We start from the raw sequence: 17,550 nt of genomic DNA on the forward strand, positions 1-17,550 counted from the left end.
ACAGTTGTTCTAGGGTCTCATTTAAATCTCTTATATCCTTGTTTAATTTCTGTTTAGAGTATCTGTCCAGCTCTGTAAGAGGAGTGTTGAGGTCCCCTGTTATTATGGTATTATCAGATATCATATTGCTCAGACTGAGTAAGGTCTGTTTCAAGAATCTGGGAGCATTTAAATTGGGTGCATAGATATTTAGAATTGAAATGTCTTCTTGTTGTATTTTTCCCTTGACCAATATAAAGTGACCATCTTCGTCTTTTTTGACTTTAGTTGCTTTAAATCCACATGTATCTGAAAATAAGATTGCAACTCCTCTTTTCTTCTGAATTCCATTTGCCTGAAAAATTGTCTTCCAACCCTTGACTCGGAGCTTTAATTTGTCTTTTGAAGCCAGGTGTGTTTCTTGCAGACAGCAAATGGATGGCTTGTGTTTTTTAATCCAGTCAACCAATCTATGTCTCTTCAGTGGGGAATTCAAGCCATTAACATTTATTGAGATAATTGACAAGTGTGGTAGTATTCTATTCGTCTTATTTTGTGAGAGTCCATTGCTTAGTTTTATCTTTTTTTTTAATTGTTAAATCATGGCTGTGTACATTTGTGCAATCAAGGGGTACAATGTGCTGGTTTCATATACAATCTGAAATATTCTCATCAAACTGTTCAACATAGCCTTCGTGGCATTTTCTTAGTTATTGTATGTGGACATTTGTATTCTGCATTTAGTAGGTTTCGCCTGTACACATTCTAAGATGTTCTGTAGGTGTGGCCCTACCCATTACCCTCCCTCCACCCTAACCTCCCCCCTCCCTTCCCCTCCCTTGGCCCCTTCCCCATATTCTTGTGCTATAGTTGGGTTATAGCCTTCATATGAAAGCTATAAATTAGCTTCATACTAGGGCTGAGAACATTGGATACTTTTTCTTCCATTCTTGAGATACTGTGCTAAGAAGAATATGTTCCAGCTCCATCCATGTAAGCATGAAAGAGGTAAAGACTCCATCTTTCTTTAAGGCTGCATAATATTCCATGGTATACATGTACCACAATTTGCTAGTCCATTCGTGGGTCGATGGGCACTTGGGCTTCTTCCATGACTTAGCAATTATGAATTGGGCTGCAATAAACATTCTGGTACAGATGTTTTTGTTATGTTGTGATTTTTGGTCTTATGGGTATATGCCTAGTAAAGGAATTATAGGATCGAATGGCAGGTCTATGTTTAGATCTCTAAGTATTCTCCAAACATCCTTCCAAAAGGAATGTATTAGTGTGCAATCCCACCAGCAGTGTAGAAGTGTGCCCTTTTCTCCACATCCACGCCAACATCTCTGATTTTGGGATTTTGTTATGTGGGCTACTCTTACTGGGGTTAGGTGATATCTCAAAGTAGTTTTGATTTGCATTTCTCTGATGATTAAGGATGATGAGCTTTTTTTCATGTGTCTGTAGATTGTGCGTCTGTCTTCTTTAGAGAAGTTTCTCTTCAAGTCCTTTGCCCACCCTGAGATGGAATCACTTGTTCTTTTCTTGTTAATACGTTTGAGTTCTCTGTGGATTCTGGTTATTAAACCTTTATCGGAGGTATAACCTGCAAATATTTTCTCCCATTTGGAGGGCTGTCTGCTTGCTTTACTTACTATGTTCTTGGCTGTGCAGAAGCTTTTTAGTTTGATCAGGTCCCAGTAATGTATTTTTGATACTGCTTCAATTGCCTGGGGAATCCTCCTCATAAAATATTCACCCAGGCCAATTACTTCAAGAGTTTTCCCTGCACGTTCTTCAAGTATTTTTTTTTTTTTTAGTGTTGTGTGTGTATGTGAAAGTGTGTCTGTGTGTTTGTGAGTGTGTCTGTGTGTGAATGTGTGTGACAGTATTTCTATGAGTGTGTGTATGTGGGTCTGTGTGAGTTTTTGTTTGTTTGTTTTTTTTTTTTTTTTTTTTAGGGACAGAGTCTCACTTTACCGCCTTTGGTAGAAAGCCATGACGTCACAGGACTCACAGCAACCTCTAGCTCTTGGGCCTACATGATTCTCTTGCCCCAGCCTCCCGAGCAGCTGGGACTACAGGCGCCTGCCACAACGCCTGGCCATTTTTTGGTTGCAGTTTGGCCGGGGCTGGGTTTGAACCCACCACCCTCGGTATACGGGGCCGGCGCCTCACTCACTGAGCCACTTTTATAGTTTCATGTCTTAAGTTTAAATATTTTATCCAGTGAGAGTCTATCTTAGTTAATGGTGAAAGGTGTGGGTCCAGTTTCAGTCTTTTATAGATCGCCAGCCAGTTCACACGGCACCATTTGTTAAATAGGGAATCTTTTCCCCACTGAATGTTTTTAATTGGCTTGTCAAAGAGCAAATAACAGTAAGTAGCTGGATTCATCTCTTGGTCCTCTATTCTGTTCCAGACATCTTCTTCTCTGTTTTTGTGCCAGTACCATGCTGTTTTGATCACATCAATTTATAGTACAGTCTCAAGTCTGGTAGCGTGATTCCTCCTGCTTTGTTTTTATTTCTGAGTAATGTTTTGGCTATTCGAGGTTTTTTCTGATTCCATATAAAACGAAGTATTATTTTTCTGAGATCTTTAAAATATGACAATGGAGCTTTGATAGGAATTGCATTAAAATTATATATTGCTTTGGGAAGTATAGACATTTTTTTCTCCTTTTATTTTTTTTTATTATTAAATCATAGCTGTGTACATTAGCACAATCAAGGGGTACAATGTGCTGGTTTCATTGAATATTTCATTCAATCTGAAATATTCTCATCAAACTGTTCAACGTAGCCTTCATGGCATTTTCTTACTTACTGTATGTAGACATTTGTATTCTGCCTTTAGTAAGTTTCACCTGTACCCATTCTAAGAAGCACCTTAGGTGTGGTCCCACCCATTTCCCTCCCTCCACCGTAAGCTCCCCTCTCCCTTCCCCTTCCTTGGCCCTTTCCTCATAGTCTTCTGCTATAGTTGGGTTATAGCCATCATGTGAAAGCTATAATTTAGCTTCATAGTAGGGCAGAGTACATTGGATACTTTTTCTTCCATTCCTGAGATACTTTGCTAAGAAGAATATGCTCCAGCTCCATCCATGTAAACATGAAAGAGGTAAAGTCTCCATCTTTCTTTCAGGCTGCATAATATTCCATGGTATACATGTACCACAATTTGCTAGTCCATTCGTGGGTTGATGGGCACTTGGGCTTCTTCCATGACTTAGCAGTTATGAATTGGGCTGCAATAAACATTCTGGTACAGATGTCTTTGTTATATTGTGATTTTTGGTCTTCTGGGTATAAACCTAGTAAAGGAATTATAGGATCAAATAGGTCTATTTTTAGGTCTCCAAGTATTCTCCAAACATCCTTCCAAAAGGAACGTATTAGTGTGCATTCCCACCAGCAGTGTAGAAGTGTGCCCTTTTCTCCACATCCATGCCAACATCTCTGATTTTGGGATTTTGTTATGTGGGCTACTCTTACTGGGGTTAGGTGATATCTCAAAGTAGTTTTGATTTGCATTTCTCTGATGATTAAGGATGATGAGCTTTTTTTCATGTGTTTGTAGATCGTGCGTCTGTCTCCTTTAGGGAAGTTTCTTTTCAAGTTCCTTGCTCACCCTGAGATGGGATCACGTGTTCTTTTCTTGCTAATATGTTTGAGTTCTCTGTGGATTCTGGTTATTAGATCTTTATCGGAGGTATAACCTACAAATATTTTCTCCCACTCTGAGGGCTGTCTGCTTGCTTTACTTACTATGTTCTTGGCTGTGCAGAAGCTTTTTAGTTTGATTGGGTCCCAGTAGTGTATTTTTGATACTGCTTCAGTTGCCTGGGGAGTCCTCCTCATAAAATATTCACCCAGGCCAATTCCTTCAAGAGTTTTCCCTGCACTTTCTTCAAGTATTTTTATAGTTTCATGTCTTTAGTTTAAATCTTTTATCCAGTGAGAGTCTATCTCAGTGAATGGTGAAAGCTGTGGGTCCAGTTTCAGTCTTCTACAGGTTGCCAGCCAGTTCACCCAGCACCATTTGTTAAATAGGGAATCTTTTCCCCACTGAATGTTTTTAATTGGCTTGTCAAAGATCAGATAATGTTAAGTAGCTGGATTCATCTCTTGGTTCTCTATTCTGTTCCAGACATCTACTTCTCTGTTTTTGTGCCGGTACCATGCTGTTTTGATCACTATTGATTTGTACTATAGTCTGAGGTCTGGTAGTGTGATTCCTCCTGCTTTGTTTTTATTTCTGAGTAATGTCTTGGCTATTCAAGGTTTTTTCTGATTCCATATAAAACGAAGTATTATTTTTTCAAGATCTTTAAAGTATGACAGTGGAGCTTTAATAGGGATTGCATTAAAATTATATATTGCTTTGGGTAGCATGGACATTTTAACAATGTTGATTCTTCCCAGCCATGAGCATGGTATGTTTTTCCATTTGTTAACATTTTCAGCTATTTCTTTTCTTAGAGTTTCATAGTTCTCTTTATAGAGATCTTTCACATCTTTTGTTAGATAAACTCCCAAATATTTCATCTTCTTTGGCACTGCTGTGAATGGAATAGAGTCCTTAACTTTTTTTTCAGCTTGACTATTGTTGGTATATATAAAGGCTACCGATTTATGAATGTTGATTTTGTAACCTGAGACGCTGCTGTATTTCTTGATCACTTCTAAGAGTTTTGTAGTAGAATCCCTGGTATTTTCCAGATATACAATCATATCATCTGTGAAGAGTGAAAGTTTGATATCTTCTGACCCTGTATGGAAACCCTTGATTGCCTTTTCTTCCCTAATTGCAATTGCTAAGACTTCCGTTACAATGTTAAAGAGCAGTGGACACAATGGGCAGCCTTGTCTGGTTCCTGATCTGAGTGGAAATGATTTCAGTTTAACTCCATTCAATACAATATTGGCTGTGGGGTTGCTGTAGATGGCCCATGGAGGCAGATTTGAGGTGGTCCATTCCTCCCACCTCCTGGTTGATGCGTCCTCCACAATAATTCCTTTCTTCTTTGACAATCCTCATTGTCTCAGTAATTGGCTTTTTGTGCAGTGAGCAACTGTGGGTTTGTTAACATTGGAGTCAAAGGGGCATTTTCACACTGTGTAAACCTTTTTTTTTTTTGTAGAGACAGAATTTCACTTTATTGCCCACAGTAGAGTGCTGTGGCATCACACATCTCACAGCAACCTCCAGCTCCTGGGCTTAGGTGATTCCTTTGCCTTAGTCTCCCGAATAGCTGGGACTACAGGCGCCCACCACAACACCCGGCTATTTGTTGCAGTTTGGCAGGGCTGGGTTTGAACCCTTGGTATATGGGGCTGGCTCCCTGCCCACTGAGCCACAAGTGCCGCCCATACTGTGTAAACTATTAACAGAGATAGACACTGTAGAGAAGATGAGGCCAAAAACACCACTCACTGGCAGCAACTTCAGCTCAGATAGTTAAGTGGTAGCAGAAGCCAATTTCTATGAGGAGCAAGTGGGCAGAGAAATGGAGAATACATGTCGCAAAATGGGATGCATCTTTTAGGACAGCTTCCACTTTGCCAGCCCCTTCTGTGTGTTGAGTTAGTGCCAAGGCTCTAGGGTCAGATGTGTGTGCTTGCCGTTGCTTTTCAGTTTCTATATTTACATCATTTAGGCTTCCCTTGGGTATGTCTGTTATTTTTTCAGAACACATTTCACTTTACATCCTGAGTGTTTCTGTTTTCTCATCATATTTGTCATCAGTTTCCAGCACCTAAACCACTCCCGCCTTTTTTTGTTGCCCCTTCACAGAGACTTGCACCTTTTCAAAGGAACATCAGGGAATCTGACCTGTTAGTCTGGGGCAGACATTTCAGGGGAGCTTAGACTCATTTGTATTTGAGGATTCTTTGAGCCTCTTGGGAAAATAATAAGCATATTTTGAGCCTGGTAGTTAGATCCCATGCGTTCAGCATAGTTTCTCAAACAGAAGGTAGCAGAGTCAAAAGTCCATGCCAGTGTCTCCCCTGGTGTTCCTTGTGGGCAGGAAACTCATTCCAAGAGAAAAGAAATCTGTAGTACAGGGCACTACCAGAGACACCAGTTGATTTTCTTTTTCTTTCCTTTTTTTTTGGGGGGGGGCAGGAATTACTAAGTTTTAATGCATTGCTGTAACTACACCCATGAACTCTTTTTTTTCTGGTGAGAAAAAGTAAGAGGAATCTTAACAAGGCTGCCAGAAACAGTTCTTCCCAGCAGAATTCAAAATATGAGGTCCTAAATTGATGGTATAATACTAATTCAGGGTTTGAAAACTAATATAACAGGCAAAGTGAAATCAGCAGGCTTCATCTGGGAATGTTTACATAAGAAACAGAAGGAGGTATTTGTGATGGTACAAGGTGCCTCTTACTCCCAAGGAGGTATTTGTGATGGTACAATTTGCCTCTTACTCCAAGTCCTTATTGCCATCTTCAGAACACCAGAGGGAAGGACAAATGGTCCTTCTTGCTTCTCTATCCTTGTCTTTGCCTTTACCTTTTGCAAAGGTATTCAAAAGGTAAAGGCAGTCTGAAACCACCGATTTCCTTCCACTTGCCACCAGGCCTGGCACTTCATGATGCTCTTTAATTCTAAGAGATCCTGTTCTACCTTTTCCCTGCTCTTCTCCTTTTCTATTTGACCTTCAGTGACAACCTGTTCATACTCCATTATCATCTCTGCAAGGTCTTGAAGGTGTGCTAAGTTACTGGCCCTTACAGAGCATTTAGTTCATCCTGTTTCATTTCTGTATCCTTATCATATTTCTCCATCCAGAACTCCAGCTTCTCCTCAAGTTGCTGCTGCTCCTTTCTAAAGAACACTTCAATCTCCCCATGAATCTGGTTCTCTTCTTTAGTTTCCATCCATAGTTTCTCAGTCTCTTCCAGGGAGAGTTCCTCTGTTTTGTTGCATTTTTGCTGGGTCTGGGCAATCTGGAGCTCAGTAGTATTTTTTTTTTTCACATATACTAATTCTTCAAGTTGGTTTTTGCCTTCATCATCTCTTGCATTTGGTCCTTGGAGTGAACAATAAATTCATTCCAATTCTGTACTTCAAATTACTATTCCTTTTTAACCTTAACTAGCTGTTTTTGAGGAGATTTTGTCTTTTTTCTTCCTTCTTCCTTTCACGCCAGCTCAGGTTGACTAGGCCCTTTATGATTTGGTTGCTGTGAATTTCCTGTTTTCTGGAAAATTCCAGTTGATTTTCTTGACAAATTTACTTTCTGGTTTCTCCTCATACATCAATTCTTTCTCATTATTTTTAGTGTCAGTAGAACATTTGTTATTATATTACCTGCTTTTCTTCTCTTCACAGGTTTTCCCAAACCAGAATCCCTGAAAGCCACACCACCAGGGTCCACTTGATAGCACCATGAGGTTCTGTGTGTGTTTCTTCAAAAATTATCTTTTTCAGAATAAAATCTTCTTTATCACTCTTCAGCACACCCTCTGTATGAATTAGGCGTGGACTCTCTTCCTAAAGTTTCAAGTTCATTGGCTCTCCTGCCTGCTCAAGAGGGATGATCCCAGCAGGTGTTAGAAATGGATATCCCGGTGTGTCCAGGCGGGCACTGGCAGTCCTGGCAGCGGATCAAGGTCAGGGCCAAGTCGCACCCGGCTCGCCAGGGTCGCGGCCGCCATGGCCCTGGCCGCCCTCTGGGGAAGCAAGAGAGCACTGGCTCTACTGGACGCTGCCCAGGACAGGGTGCGAGACGCTCTTGACCGGGCCCAGGAGGGGTGCTCTGGTCCCCGCCTGCCCCCTGCCTGGCTTCCTGGCGCTGTGCACCGGGAACTCGGGAAGTATAGACATTTTAATGATGTTGATTCTTCCCAGCCATGAGCATGGTATGTTTTTATCTTCAGCTATTTCTTTTCTTAAAGTTTCATAGTTCTCTTTATAGAGATCTTTCACGTCCTTTGTTAGATAAACTTCCAAATATTTCATCTTCTTTGGCACTACTGTGAAAGGAATAGAGTCCTTGACTGTTTTTTTGGCTTGGCTATTGTTGGTATATATAAAGGCTACAGATTTATGGGTGTTGATTTTGTAGCCTGAGACATTGCCGTGTTCCTGATCACTTCTAAAAGTTTTGTAGTAGAATCCCTAGTGTTTTCCAGATATACGATCATGTCATCTGCCAAGAGTGAAAGTTTGATTTCTTCTGACCCTATGTAGATAACCTTGATCGCCTTTTCTTCCCTAATTGCAATGGCTAAAACATCCATTACAATGTTAAAGAGCAATGGAGACAATGGGCAATCTTGCCTGGTTCCTGATCTAAGTGGAAATGATTTCAACTTAACTCCATTCAATACAATATTGGCTGTGAGTTTGCTGTAGATGGCCTCTATTAGTTTAAGAAATGTCCCTTCTATACCAATTTTCTTAAGTGTTCTGATCATGAAGGGCTGCTGGATATTATCAAAAGCTTTTTCTGCATCAATTGAGAGAATCATATGGTCTTTATTTTTTAGTTTGTTTATGTGTTGAATTACATTTATAGATTTACATATATTGAACCAGCCTTGAGAGCCTGGGATAAATCCCACTTGGTCATGGTGTATAGTTTTTTTGATGTGTTGTTGGATTCTGTTTGTTAGGATCTTATTGAGTATTTTTGCATAAATATTCATTAGTGATATTGGTCTTTAATTTTCTTGTTGGGTCTTTCCCTGGTTTGGGGATCAAGGTGACGTTTGCTTTGTAGAATGTGTTGGGTAGTATTCATTTTTTTCTATATTTTGGAAGAGTTTTAGTAATATAGGTACTAGTTCTTCTTTAAAGGTTTGGTAGAATTCTGACGTAAAGTCATCTGGTCCTGGGCTTTTCTATTTAGGGAGATTTTATATAGTTGATGCTATTTTAGAACTTGATATAGGCCTGTTCAACATTTCAACTTTGTTCTGGCTAAGTCTTGGTAGGTGGCATACTTCCAAGTATTAGTCAATTTTTTTCAGATTTTCATATTTCTGAGAGTAAAGTTTCTTGTAATATTTGTTAAGGATTTTTTGAATTTCTGAGGGGTCTGTTTTATTTCATCTTTACCATTTCTGATTGATGAAATTAGAGAGTTTACTGTTTTTTCCTGGTTAGGTTAGCCAAAGGTTTATTTTATTGACCTTTTCAAAAAACCAACTTTTGGATTTATTGATCTGGTGTATAATTCTTTTGTTTTCAATTTCATTTAATTCCGGTCTGATTTTGGTTATTTTATTCTTCTGCAGGGTTTGGGGTTGGAATGTTCTTCCTTCTCCAGTTGCTTGAGATGTCCCATTAAGTTATTAACTTCCTCTCTTTCCATTTTCTTGAGGAAGGCTTGCAGTGCTATAAATTTCCCTCTTAGGACTGCCTTTGCAGTATCCCAGAGGTTCTGATAATTCATGTCTTCATTGTTGTTTTGTTCCAAAAATTTGGTGATTTCCTTCTTAATCTCATCTATAACCCATCTATCCTTCAGCATAAGGTTAATTAGCTTCCATGTTCTTGTATGAGTATGCAGATTCCTGTTGTTATTGAGTTCAAATTTTATTCCATGATGGTCTGAGAAGATGCAAGGAATAATTTCTATTTTTTTAAATTTGCTGAGGTTAAATTTGTGGCCTAGGATGTGGTCGATTTTGGAGTATGTTCCATGGGCTGATGAGAAGAATGTGTATTCAGTTTTGTTGGGATAAAATGTTTTGTAGATGTCTGTTAAGTCCAGATGTTGAATGGTTGAGTTTAAATCTAAGATTTCTTTGCTTAGTTTCTTTTTGGAGGATATATCCAGCACTGCTAAAGGAGTTTTAAAATCTCCAACTACTATGGAACTGGAGGAAGTCAAAGTTGCTCATGTCTGTTAGAGTTTCTCTTATAAATTAAGGTGCATTCTGGTTGGGTGCATAAATATTAATAATTGCAATCTCATCGTATTGAGTATTACTATTAACAAATATGAAGTGTCCTTCCTTATCCTTCCTTATTTTGGTTGGTTTAAAGCCTATTGCATCTGCAAATAGGATTGCAACGCCTGCTTTTTTTCTGCTTTCCATTTGCCTGGAGTATAGATGAGTGTCCCTTCACCTTGAGTCTATATTTGTCTTTTAATGTAAGATGAGATTCTTGTATGCAGCAGATATCTGGCTTGAGTTTTGTATCCAGCAGCCAACCTGTGCCTCTTTAGAGGACAATTTAAACCATTCACATTAATTGAGAATATTGATAAGCCTTTTGAGAGTCCGGTGGACATTTTTAATCCTTTTGTGACTGTGGAAGTTGGAATTTGATCAAAATTTTCTGGGTGGGTTTACTTTTGTGGTGGAGGATTATGCTGGTCTTTATGGAGGATAGGTCTGAGAATATCCTGGAGAGCTGGTTTAGTTGTGGCAAATTTCTTCAACATGTGAATGTCATTGAAGTATTTAATTTCTGCGTTATAAATGAAACTCAGGTTAGCTGGGTACAGGATCCTGGGTTGAAAGTTCTTTTGTTTTAGGAGATTAAAAGTCGATGACCATCCTCTTCTAGCTTGAAAGTCTTCAGCAGAGAGATCTGCAGTTATTCTAATATTCTTCCCCTTGTAGGTAAAGGTTTTCTTTTGTCTGGCTGCTTCCAGAATTTTCTCCTTCATATTAACTTTAGTGAAATTGATTATGATGTGTCTGGGAGATGTCTTGTTCAGGTTGAGTCGTGCTGGAGTTCTGAAACTGTCAGCTATGTGAATTTCAGACTCTCTTGGCATGTCTGGAAAGTTCTCTTTCATAATCTCATGGAGAAGAGTCTCTGTGCCTTGTGAAGCCACTTCATCGCTTTTGGGGATCCCTATAAGACAAATATTGGTTTTCTTTGAATTATCCCAGAGCTCTCAGAGAGAGTGATCTGTTTTTGCCCTCCATTGCTCTTCCTCTTTGAGAGTTTGGGAGCGTTCGAAAGCTTTGTCTTTGATGTCAGAAATCCTTTCTTCTACTTGCTCCATTCTATTACTGAGGGAGTCTACTGTGTTTCTCAGATGTTTGAGGGCTGCAACTTCTTGTCTCAATGTGTCAAAATCTTTGGTCATTTGGTCTTTGAATTCATTGAATTCTTGAGATAAGATTTGGGTTACTGCTTGGAATTCTAATTCAATCTTATTTGCTATCCAGATTCTGAATTCGATTTCTGACATCTCAGCTAATTGTTTGTGTATGGGATCTTGTTCTGTGTCTGCCCCATTGTTCCTTGGGGGAGTTGATCTGCTCTGATTATTCATATTGCCAGAGTTTTTCCTTTGATTTGGTCTCATGATTGTTTTTCACCATTGCCTCTGGCCGTCCTCAGAGTTGGAGTGGTGTCTGTTAAGATTAGAGCCCAGGTGATCACTCTATTGTTGCTGGATCTTTGTAGGGAATGACCCTGTGTATCTCTTCTGGGGCTGTGAGAGCACTGGGAGTTCTGGTTGTGAGAGCACCTCCAGAGTGTGACACCCCCCATCCAGCAACAGGGCAGGGAGTGGTGCACACGGTTCTGGGAGTTCCTGGCACCCAGTGACTTTGGCACAGAGGGCCCAAGGCTCCAGCAGTCTCTGGCCAGGAGAAGGGCTCCATGCAGAGGCAGGGAGGGCTCTGGAGGGCACACGGCTACCAGAGTCCCTGGCCAGATGAGTGAGTGGTGTGGAGGGAGGGAGGGTTACAGGAGGGAGGACACGTGCGGCTCCTGGAGTTCCTGGTCAGGGTGTGTGGAGGCCCGGTGGATGGGGTAGCAGGTCCCAGCACAGCTCTTACCGGGTGTGGGCAGGCGCAGCTCTTTCGGAGATCCGGGAGGGTGCAGATTGTGGGTCACGGCACAGCTCTTTCAGAGGTCTGGGAGGGTCCTGGCACAGCTCTTACCGGGGTCTAGGAGGGAGCCGATTGCAGTCCCGGCGCAGCTCTTCCGGAGGTCCGGGAGGGTGCAGACCTGGTGCAGCTGACCATGGTGGGTCCTGGTGCAGCTCTTCCAGAGGTGGGTGGGTGCCGATCACGGTCCCGGCACAGCTCTTCCTGAGGTGGGAGGATCTATTTTTGTATCTTGTATAAAGGTTGACAAAGTTCTGGAGGCTGGAAATTCTAAGATTAGCAACCTGGCAAGGTTGGGTTTCCTTGAGGGCCCTTTTCTGGGTCGTAGATTGCTGACTTCTCACTGTGTTCCAATAAATGTTACTTTTAATTAAAGGTAAAAAAACTATTGCAATAACATAGTTCTAAGCTGGATGATTAATGTATAACTAACTCACAAATATGTATGCAAGTTACCCTGATATTTTATATTGTAATGACTCCTGCCCTTCACACAGATATGGGGCTAAATTTCTGTGATTAGGGTTGATTAGCAGTGCTGCAGAAAACTCAATCTCACAATAATGGTTGTTGGAGGAGAATCTGTATTTCCCTTTTCTGAGATCTTTTACTTTTTTAAAGGTAAGAGTTGCTAGTTATCATATGGAAAATCAGATTTTAGAAAATAAAGAATTCTTGATGAAGATTTAAGAATTCTTCTCTCATATCATCCTACATTTTCTAACCTACTCTTCCTTTATTGTGTCTCCAGCCAAGGGATAAAGTTTAAAGGTCCAAGGGTGTCTCAGACTTCTTAAGAGTTATCAGGTACCTTGCTGTTATATAACAAAGTCCAAGTAATTCTCCCTATCTTTGTGTCCTTAGGTGCTGATATCCGTACCTTCAACAGACCTAGGACCTCTGGTATTGAGCTGGGACCTATGGTAGATGATATACAGAGAAATGAGAAGCCCGTGGTAGCAGCTATCCAAGGCGTGGCTTTAGGAGGGGGTCTAGAGCTGGCTCTAGGCTGCCACTACAGGATTGCCCATGCAGAGGTAACAGCTGAGGCTCCATACGTGGGTTGGTGTGTGGCACTCTTACTTAGGGCAAGCTCTAAATGTATTCATAGCATTGGAAGGGATAATTTAATATGCTTGACTTACTGGTTAACAACTCTAGGATATCCCAGCACTGGTGTTCAGCAATTATGTGTTAGTACAATGCTACTGATTGTTCAAATGTTGAGAAACTGTACTTCTGGATGGTAGGTAATTGCTGCTCTGAGCCTTCTGTCTCTTTGCTTCCCTTCACCTTAGCCCTAGACTTTCCTCTGACCCATGAACTAAAGGGGAACTCCTGAGTCAATAGAGAGCCTCCAGACCTCTGCTCCTATTATGTTTCACTGATGTTATAATGAGATATTAAATTTTTTTGACTGTCACCCCTAAGTATGCATTAAAATACCCATCTTCTATCTCAAAGATGTCACTTCTGTGCCCCTCTGTAATTGTCAGTATGTAAGAAGACAAATTTATATTGGCAAGCATCACAAAACTAATAAATAATAATAAATAATAAATTTCTAATAAATTTATTATTAACTAATAAATAATAATAAATTTCTCTCTCTGCATGAGTTACAGAAACTTTTTTTTCTGTCCTTTTAAGTTTAGAGCATTAGCATTGCCGACGGGAAACACAACCGATATTATTTGCCACACTATGTGTATTTGTCTATCATATTTGTTAACAAAAAAGCATTTGAAAGCAATTACACATTTTAAATAAATCCATCACTTCCCCATGAACTTCCAATATTGGTTCTTTTGGCATGTGGGATTCTACATTGATGAGGGTGGTAGTAGTTTTACATGAGCCTGTAACCCTCAGGTATTTGATCACCATACAAGGAGTGAATTCCTCACACAGGGTTTCATCTGCCTTCACTGAGTTATTTAATTTCTACGATGAGGACCTTGCTCAGTTACACAAGATCTGCCCTGGCAATGGCAACCTAGCATCTGGCTGAGCGGAACGCCACCAGCCTTGGGCAGTGCTCCAGGCTAGAAGGGCACAGGGATATGTTAATTATTTGCACTGGCAGATTAGTGAAGTGATTAGTGAAGCGATATGTTCATTATTTGCATTGGCAGATTAGTGAATTGCAAAGAGCACCCAGACCACTGTCCACTGGGGTTACTAAAATTCATTTATTTCTGGAAATGGGTATATTTTTTGTTATTTGGCAGGTAGAATGAGGTCTTGATACTAGTATGTAACTTTTTTTAAGTAATGTATTTTTCTAATGATAAAAATTTTTATCATTGTACTGGACTAGAAAATACAGAAAAGTATAAATATAGAAACTAAAATCACCCTAAACTCATAATTCAGAAATCATTACTACTAAGAGTCTATTCATTTTATTATACATTTTTCCTCTGGTCTTTTCTCTATGTTTCTATATAATTTTTTTTCTTACAGTTTCTTTTCCTTTGAAAACATTTTTTAGAGATAGTTATGTTTCCTAGGCTGGAGGATAGTGGTATGATTGTAGTATACTGGAGCCTTGAACTCCTGGGCTCAAGTGATCCTCTCATATCAGCCTCCCACCTACCTAGGACTACAAGTACATACCACCATGCCTGGCTAATTTCTTAAATTTCTTTTTAGTATAGGAATCTCTCATTGTTATCCAGGCTTGAACTCCTGGCTTCAAGTGATCCTTGCACTTCAGCCTCCCAAAGTACTGGGATTATAGGCATGAGTCACTGTGTCCAACCAGAAAGCTTCCTTTTAAAAGAACTACATTTGGGAAGTTATTGCATTCAGTTCATACTCTATTTTTATGCTATAACATTTAACCCATTATTAACTGTTTATTCTGCCAATCCATGCCTTTTAATTGGAGAGTTTAATACATTTATATTTCATGTAATTATCGATAACGAAGAATGTGTACCATTTTTCTATTTTTTATTCTTTATATCTATTTTTTGTTCCTTAGTTCTTCCATTACTATTTTAATTTGTGTTAAATATTTTCTAATGTACCCTTTTAATTCTCTTATTTTTATTATATATAAATATATATTTTTTTATTATATATTATATATGTTTTTATTATATATATAATATATATTTCTGAGTTATTAGCTGTGATTATCTTGGTGATTACAAGTAACATCTTTTTTTTTTTTTTTTTTTGAGGCAGAGTCTTACTCTGTCACCCTGGGTAGAGTGCCGTGGCATCATAGCTCACAGCTACCTCAAAGTCTTTGGGCTTCAGCAATTAATTCTCTTGCCTCAGCCTCCCAAATAGCTGGGACTACAGGCACCCACCACAATGCCCAGCTAGTTTTTCTATTTTTAGTTGAGACAGGGTCTCACTTTTGCTCAGGCTGGTCTTGAACTCTTGAGCTGAAGCAATCCACCTGCCTCAGACTCTCAGAGTGCTGGGATTATAGACATGAGCCACTGTACTCAGCCTACAATGACATTTTTTTCAAAATTTTAATTATTATGAGTAAAATAGTTGTATACATTATATTTATGGAGTACATGTGATGTTTTGATGCAGGCATGCAATGTGTAATAATCAAATCAGGATAATTGTGGTATTCATCACCTCAAGCATTTTTCATTTATTTATGTTTGAAACATTCCAGTTCCAGTCTTAGTTACTCTAAACTAAAGGGTATAATAACTTCTTGTTGACTATAGTCACTCTATTGTGGAATCAAGTAGTAGATATTGTTTATTGTATCTAACTGTATTTTGCACCCAATACCATCACTATCCGTCCCCCTATGACTGCTGTTACATCTTAATTTATAATAATCTAGTTTAGATTAATACCAAATATATTTCAATGGTACACAAAATTCTTTGCTCCCAGGCAGCACCCATGGCTCAGTGAGTAGGGCGCCAGCCCCATGAACCGAGGGTAGCAGGTTCAAACCCGGCCCTGGCCAAACTGCAACAAAAAATAGCCAGGCGTTGTGGTGGGCGCCCATGGTCCCAGCTACTTGGGAGGCTGAGGCAAGAGAATCGCCTATGCCCATGAGCTAGAGGTTGCTGTGAGCTGTAACACCACGGCACTCTACCAAGGGTGACAAAGTGTCTCTGTCTCTAAAAAAAAAACAAAAACTTTGTTCCCCATAACTTTGTTACCGATTATACCAAATAGTACCTTTATGCTATTATTGTCAGAAATTGTATCTTTATGTATTTTGTTCCTATTAACATAGATATATCATTATTGCTATATCTAGTGGTTCTTTAAATCAGATAAGAAAAAGAGGATATACAAACAAAAATACATTGGGATTGTCTTTTATATTTACCTATGTAGTTCCCCTTTATCAGTGTTCTTTATTTCTTCATGTAAATTCAAGTTACTATTTAGTGTTCTTTCACTTTAGCCTGAAGAATTTCTGCTGAAAGATCTACTAGCAATGAATTCAGTTTTTATTTATCTGGGAATGTGTTAATTTTGCCTTATGATAGAATGTGTGTAGTAATCTGCCCTGTAGAAATCTTAATTCAATGAAAAAATGTTTTCGAGTGTAGGAAATCCAGGGAAGAGCTTGCCTTGACTCTGAGCATATCATCTTATTCTAATGGTCTTTATGCCTTCAATCTTTGCAGGCTTATTTTGCCTTCCCAGAAGTCACACTAGGAGTTCTTCCTGGGGCAAGAGGAACACAGCTTCTTCCCAGACTCATTGGAGTTCCTGCTGCACTGGATTTAATAGTTTCAGGTCAGTATAAATGTCCCCGATATGAGGAACTGGACTAGGATTTAGAAAAATCCTGGCTTGACAATTTATTACCTATGAAACCTTAAGAGGAGTCTTTAACTTTTTTGATTCTCAATTATCTGATCCATAAAATGAAGAGAATATTTTTCCTGAGATCTTCTCAGATGTTATCATAAAGATTAAATGTGAGAGCCTTCTAAATGAAAGTGTATGAAAAGTGCTAATCAAATTTAGGATTTTATTATAGTGCAAGGGATTATTCATGGATGCTGGTGTTTATGTAGAGTACCTTATATTCAGATCCAGTTTAGAAATTTTGATATAAGTAAGATTTATAACCAGAATTTTCATGATAAGTGTTCAAGTTCTAAGTGTGGAAATGACTGAATTTTTCATTCCCAAGTACAGTGTATTAAGATACAAACTACAAATGGAAGTTGTTTCTTTTTCCCTATAGGGAATGTGAACAGTACAACACTAGATAATATTTAGAGAACTTGGACTTACTAAATACTTATTTGTAAGCCATTTAAAGAGACTTTTAGTTGAGATAAGGTTGAAAGAAAGAGCATATACAACTATTTACCCCAAACAGCTATAGTGAGTTATAAGACTTTGGATCAGCCACTTAACTTTCCTCCCTGTGCCTTAGTTTCCTCATAATTGGGGATAATAATAGGACCTGCCGTAACAATAATGGTGGTTTGGTGAATATTGGGTAGGTTAATACATATAATGTGCTTTGGACAGTCCTAGATGGTGTAATTAATACCATACTTATTAGCTATAGATTATTATTTCCAAATATCATAATCTCAGTAAAAAAGGAAGATTGAGTAAAAATGAGATGAGTATCTTGGTATTCGACTATATTCTGAAAAATGGGCCACAAAAAGAGTACAAGCTTCAGAATCAAAGACCTAGCTTTGAATCCCAGCTCTACCGCATGTAAACAATATGCCTTGTGCATGTAAATTTTTATTTCTTCATTCAGCAACTATTT

At 39.1% G+C, this 17,550-nt stretch overlaps 1 protein-coding gene and 1 pseudogene across 4 annotated transcripts in view; one reads left to right on the forward strand and one right to left on the reverse strand.

Annotated features, from left to right (window-relative positions):
* Positions 1–17,550, forward strand: part of EHHADH (enoyl-CoA hydratase and 3-hydroxyacyl CoA dehydrogenase) — a 74,413-nt gene that overhangs the window by 17,299 nt on the left and 39,564 nt on the right. For 3 of the 4 annotated variants that reach the window (XM_053565565.1, XM_053565568.1, XM_053565567.1), the window contains 2 exons: positions 12,669–12,841; positions 16,436–16,547. In XM_053565565.1, the coding sequence (XP_053421540.1) occupies positions 12,669–12,841; positions 16,436–16,547 (285 nt within the window). Of the gene's footprint in view, positions 1–11,614; positions 11,634–12,668; positions 12,842–16,435; positions 16,548–17,550 lie in introns of those variants that run through there. The other variant, XM_053565566.1, reaches the window with a different exon arrangement.
* Positions 6,523–7,252, reverse strand: LOC128568081 (dynein regulatory complex protein 9-like; annotated as a pseudogene).

This window comes from Nycticebus coucang, chromosome 16, assembly GCF_027406575.1.
Source record: "Nycticebus coucang isolate mNycCou1 chromosome 16, mNycCou1.pri, whole genome shotgun sequence".
In the NCBI taxonomy this organism is placed as follows: domain Eukaryota; kingdom Metazoa; phylum Chordata; class Mammalia; order Primates; family Lorisidae; genus Nycticebus; species Nycticebus coucang.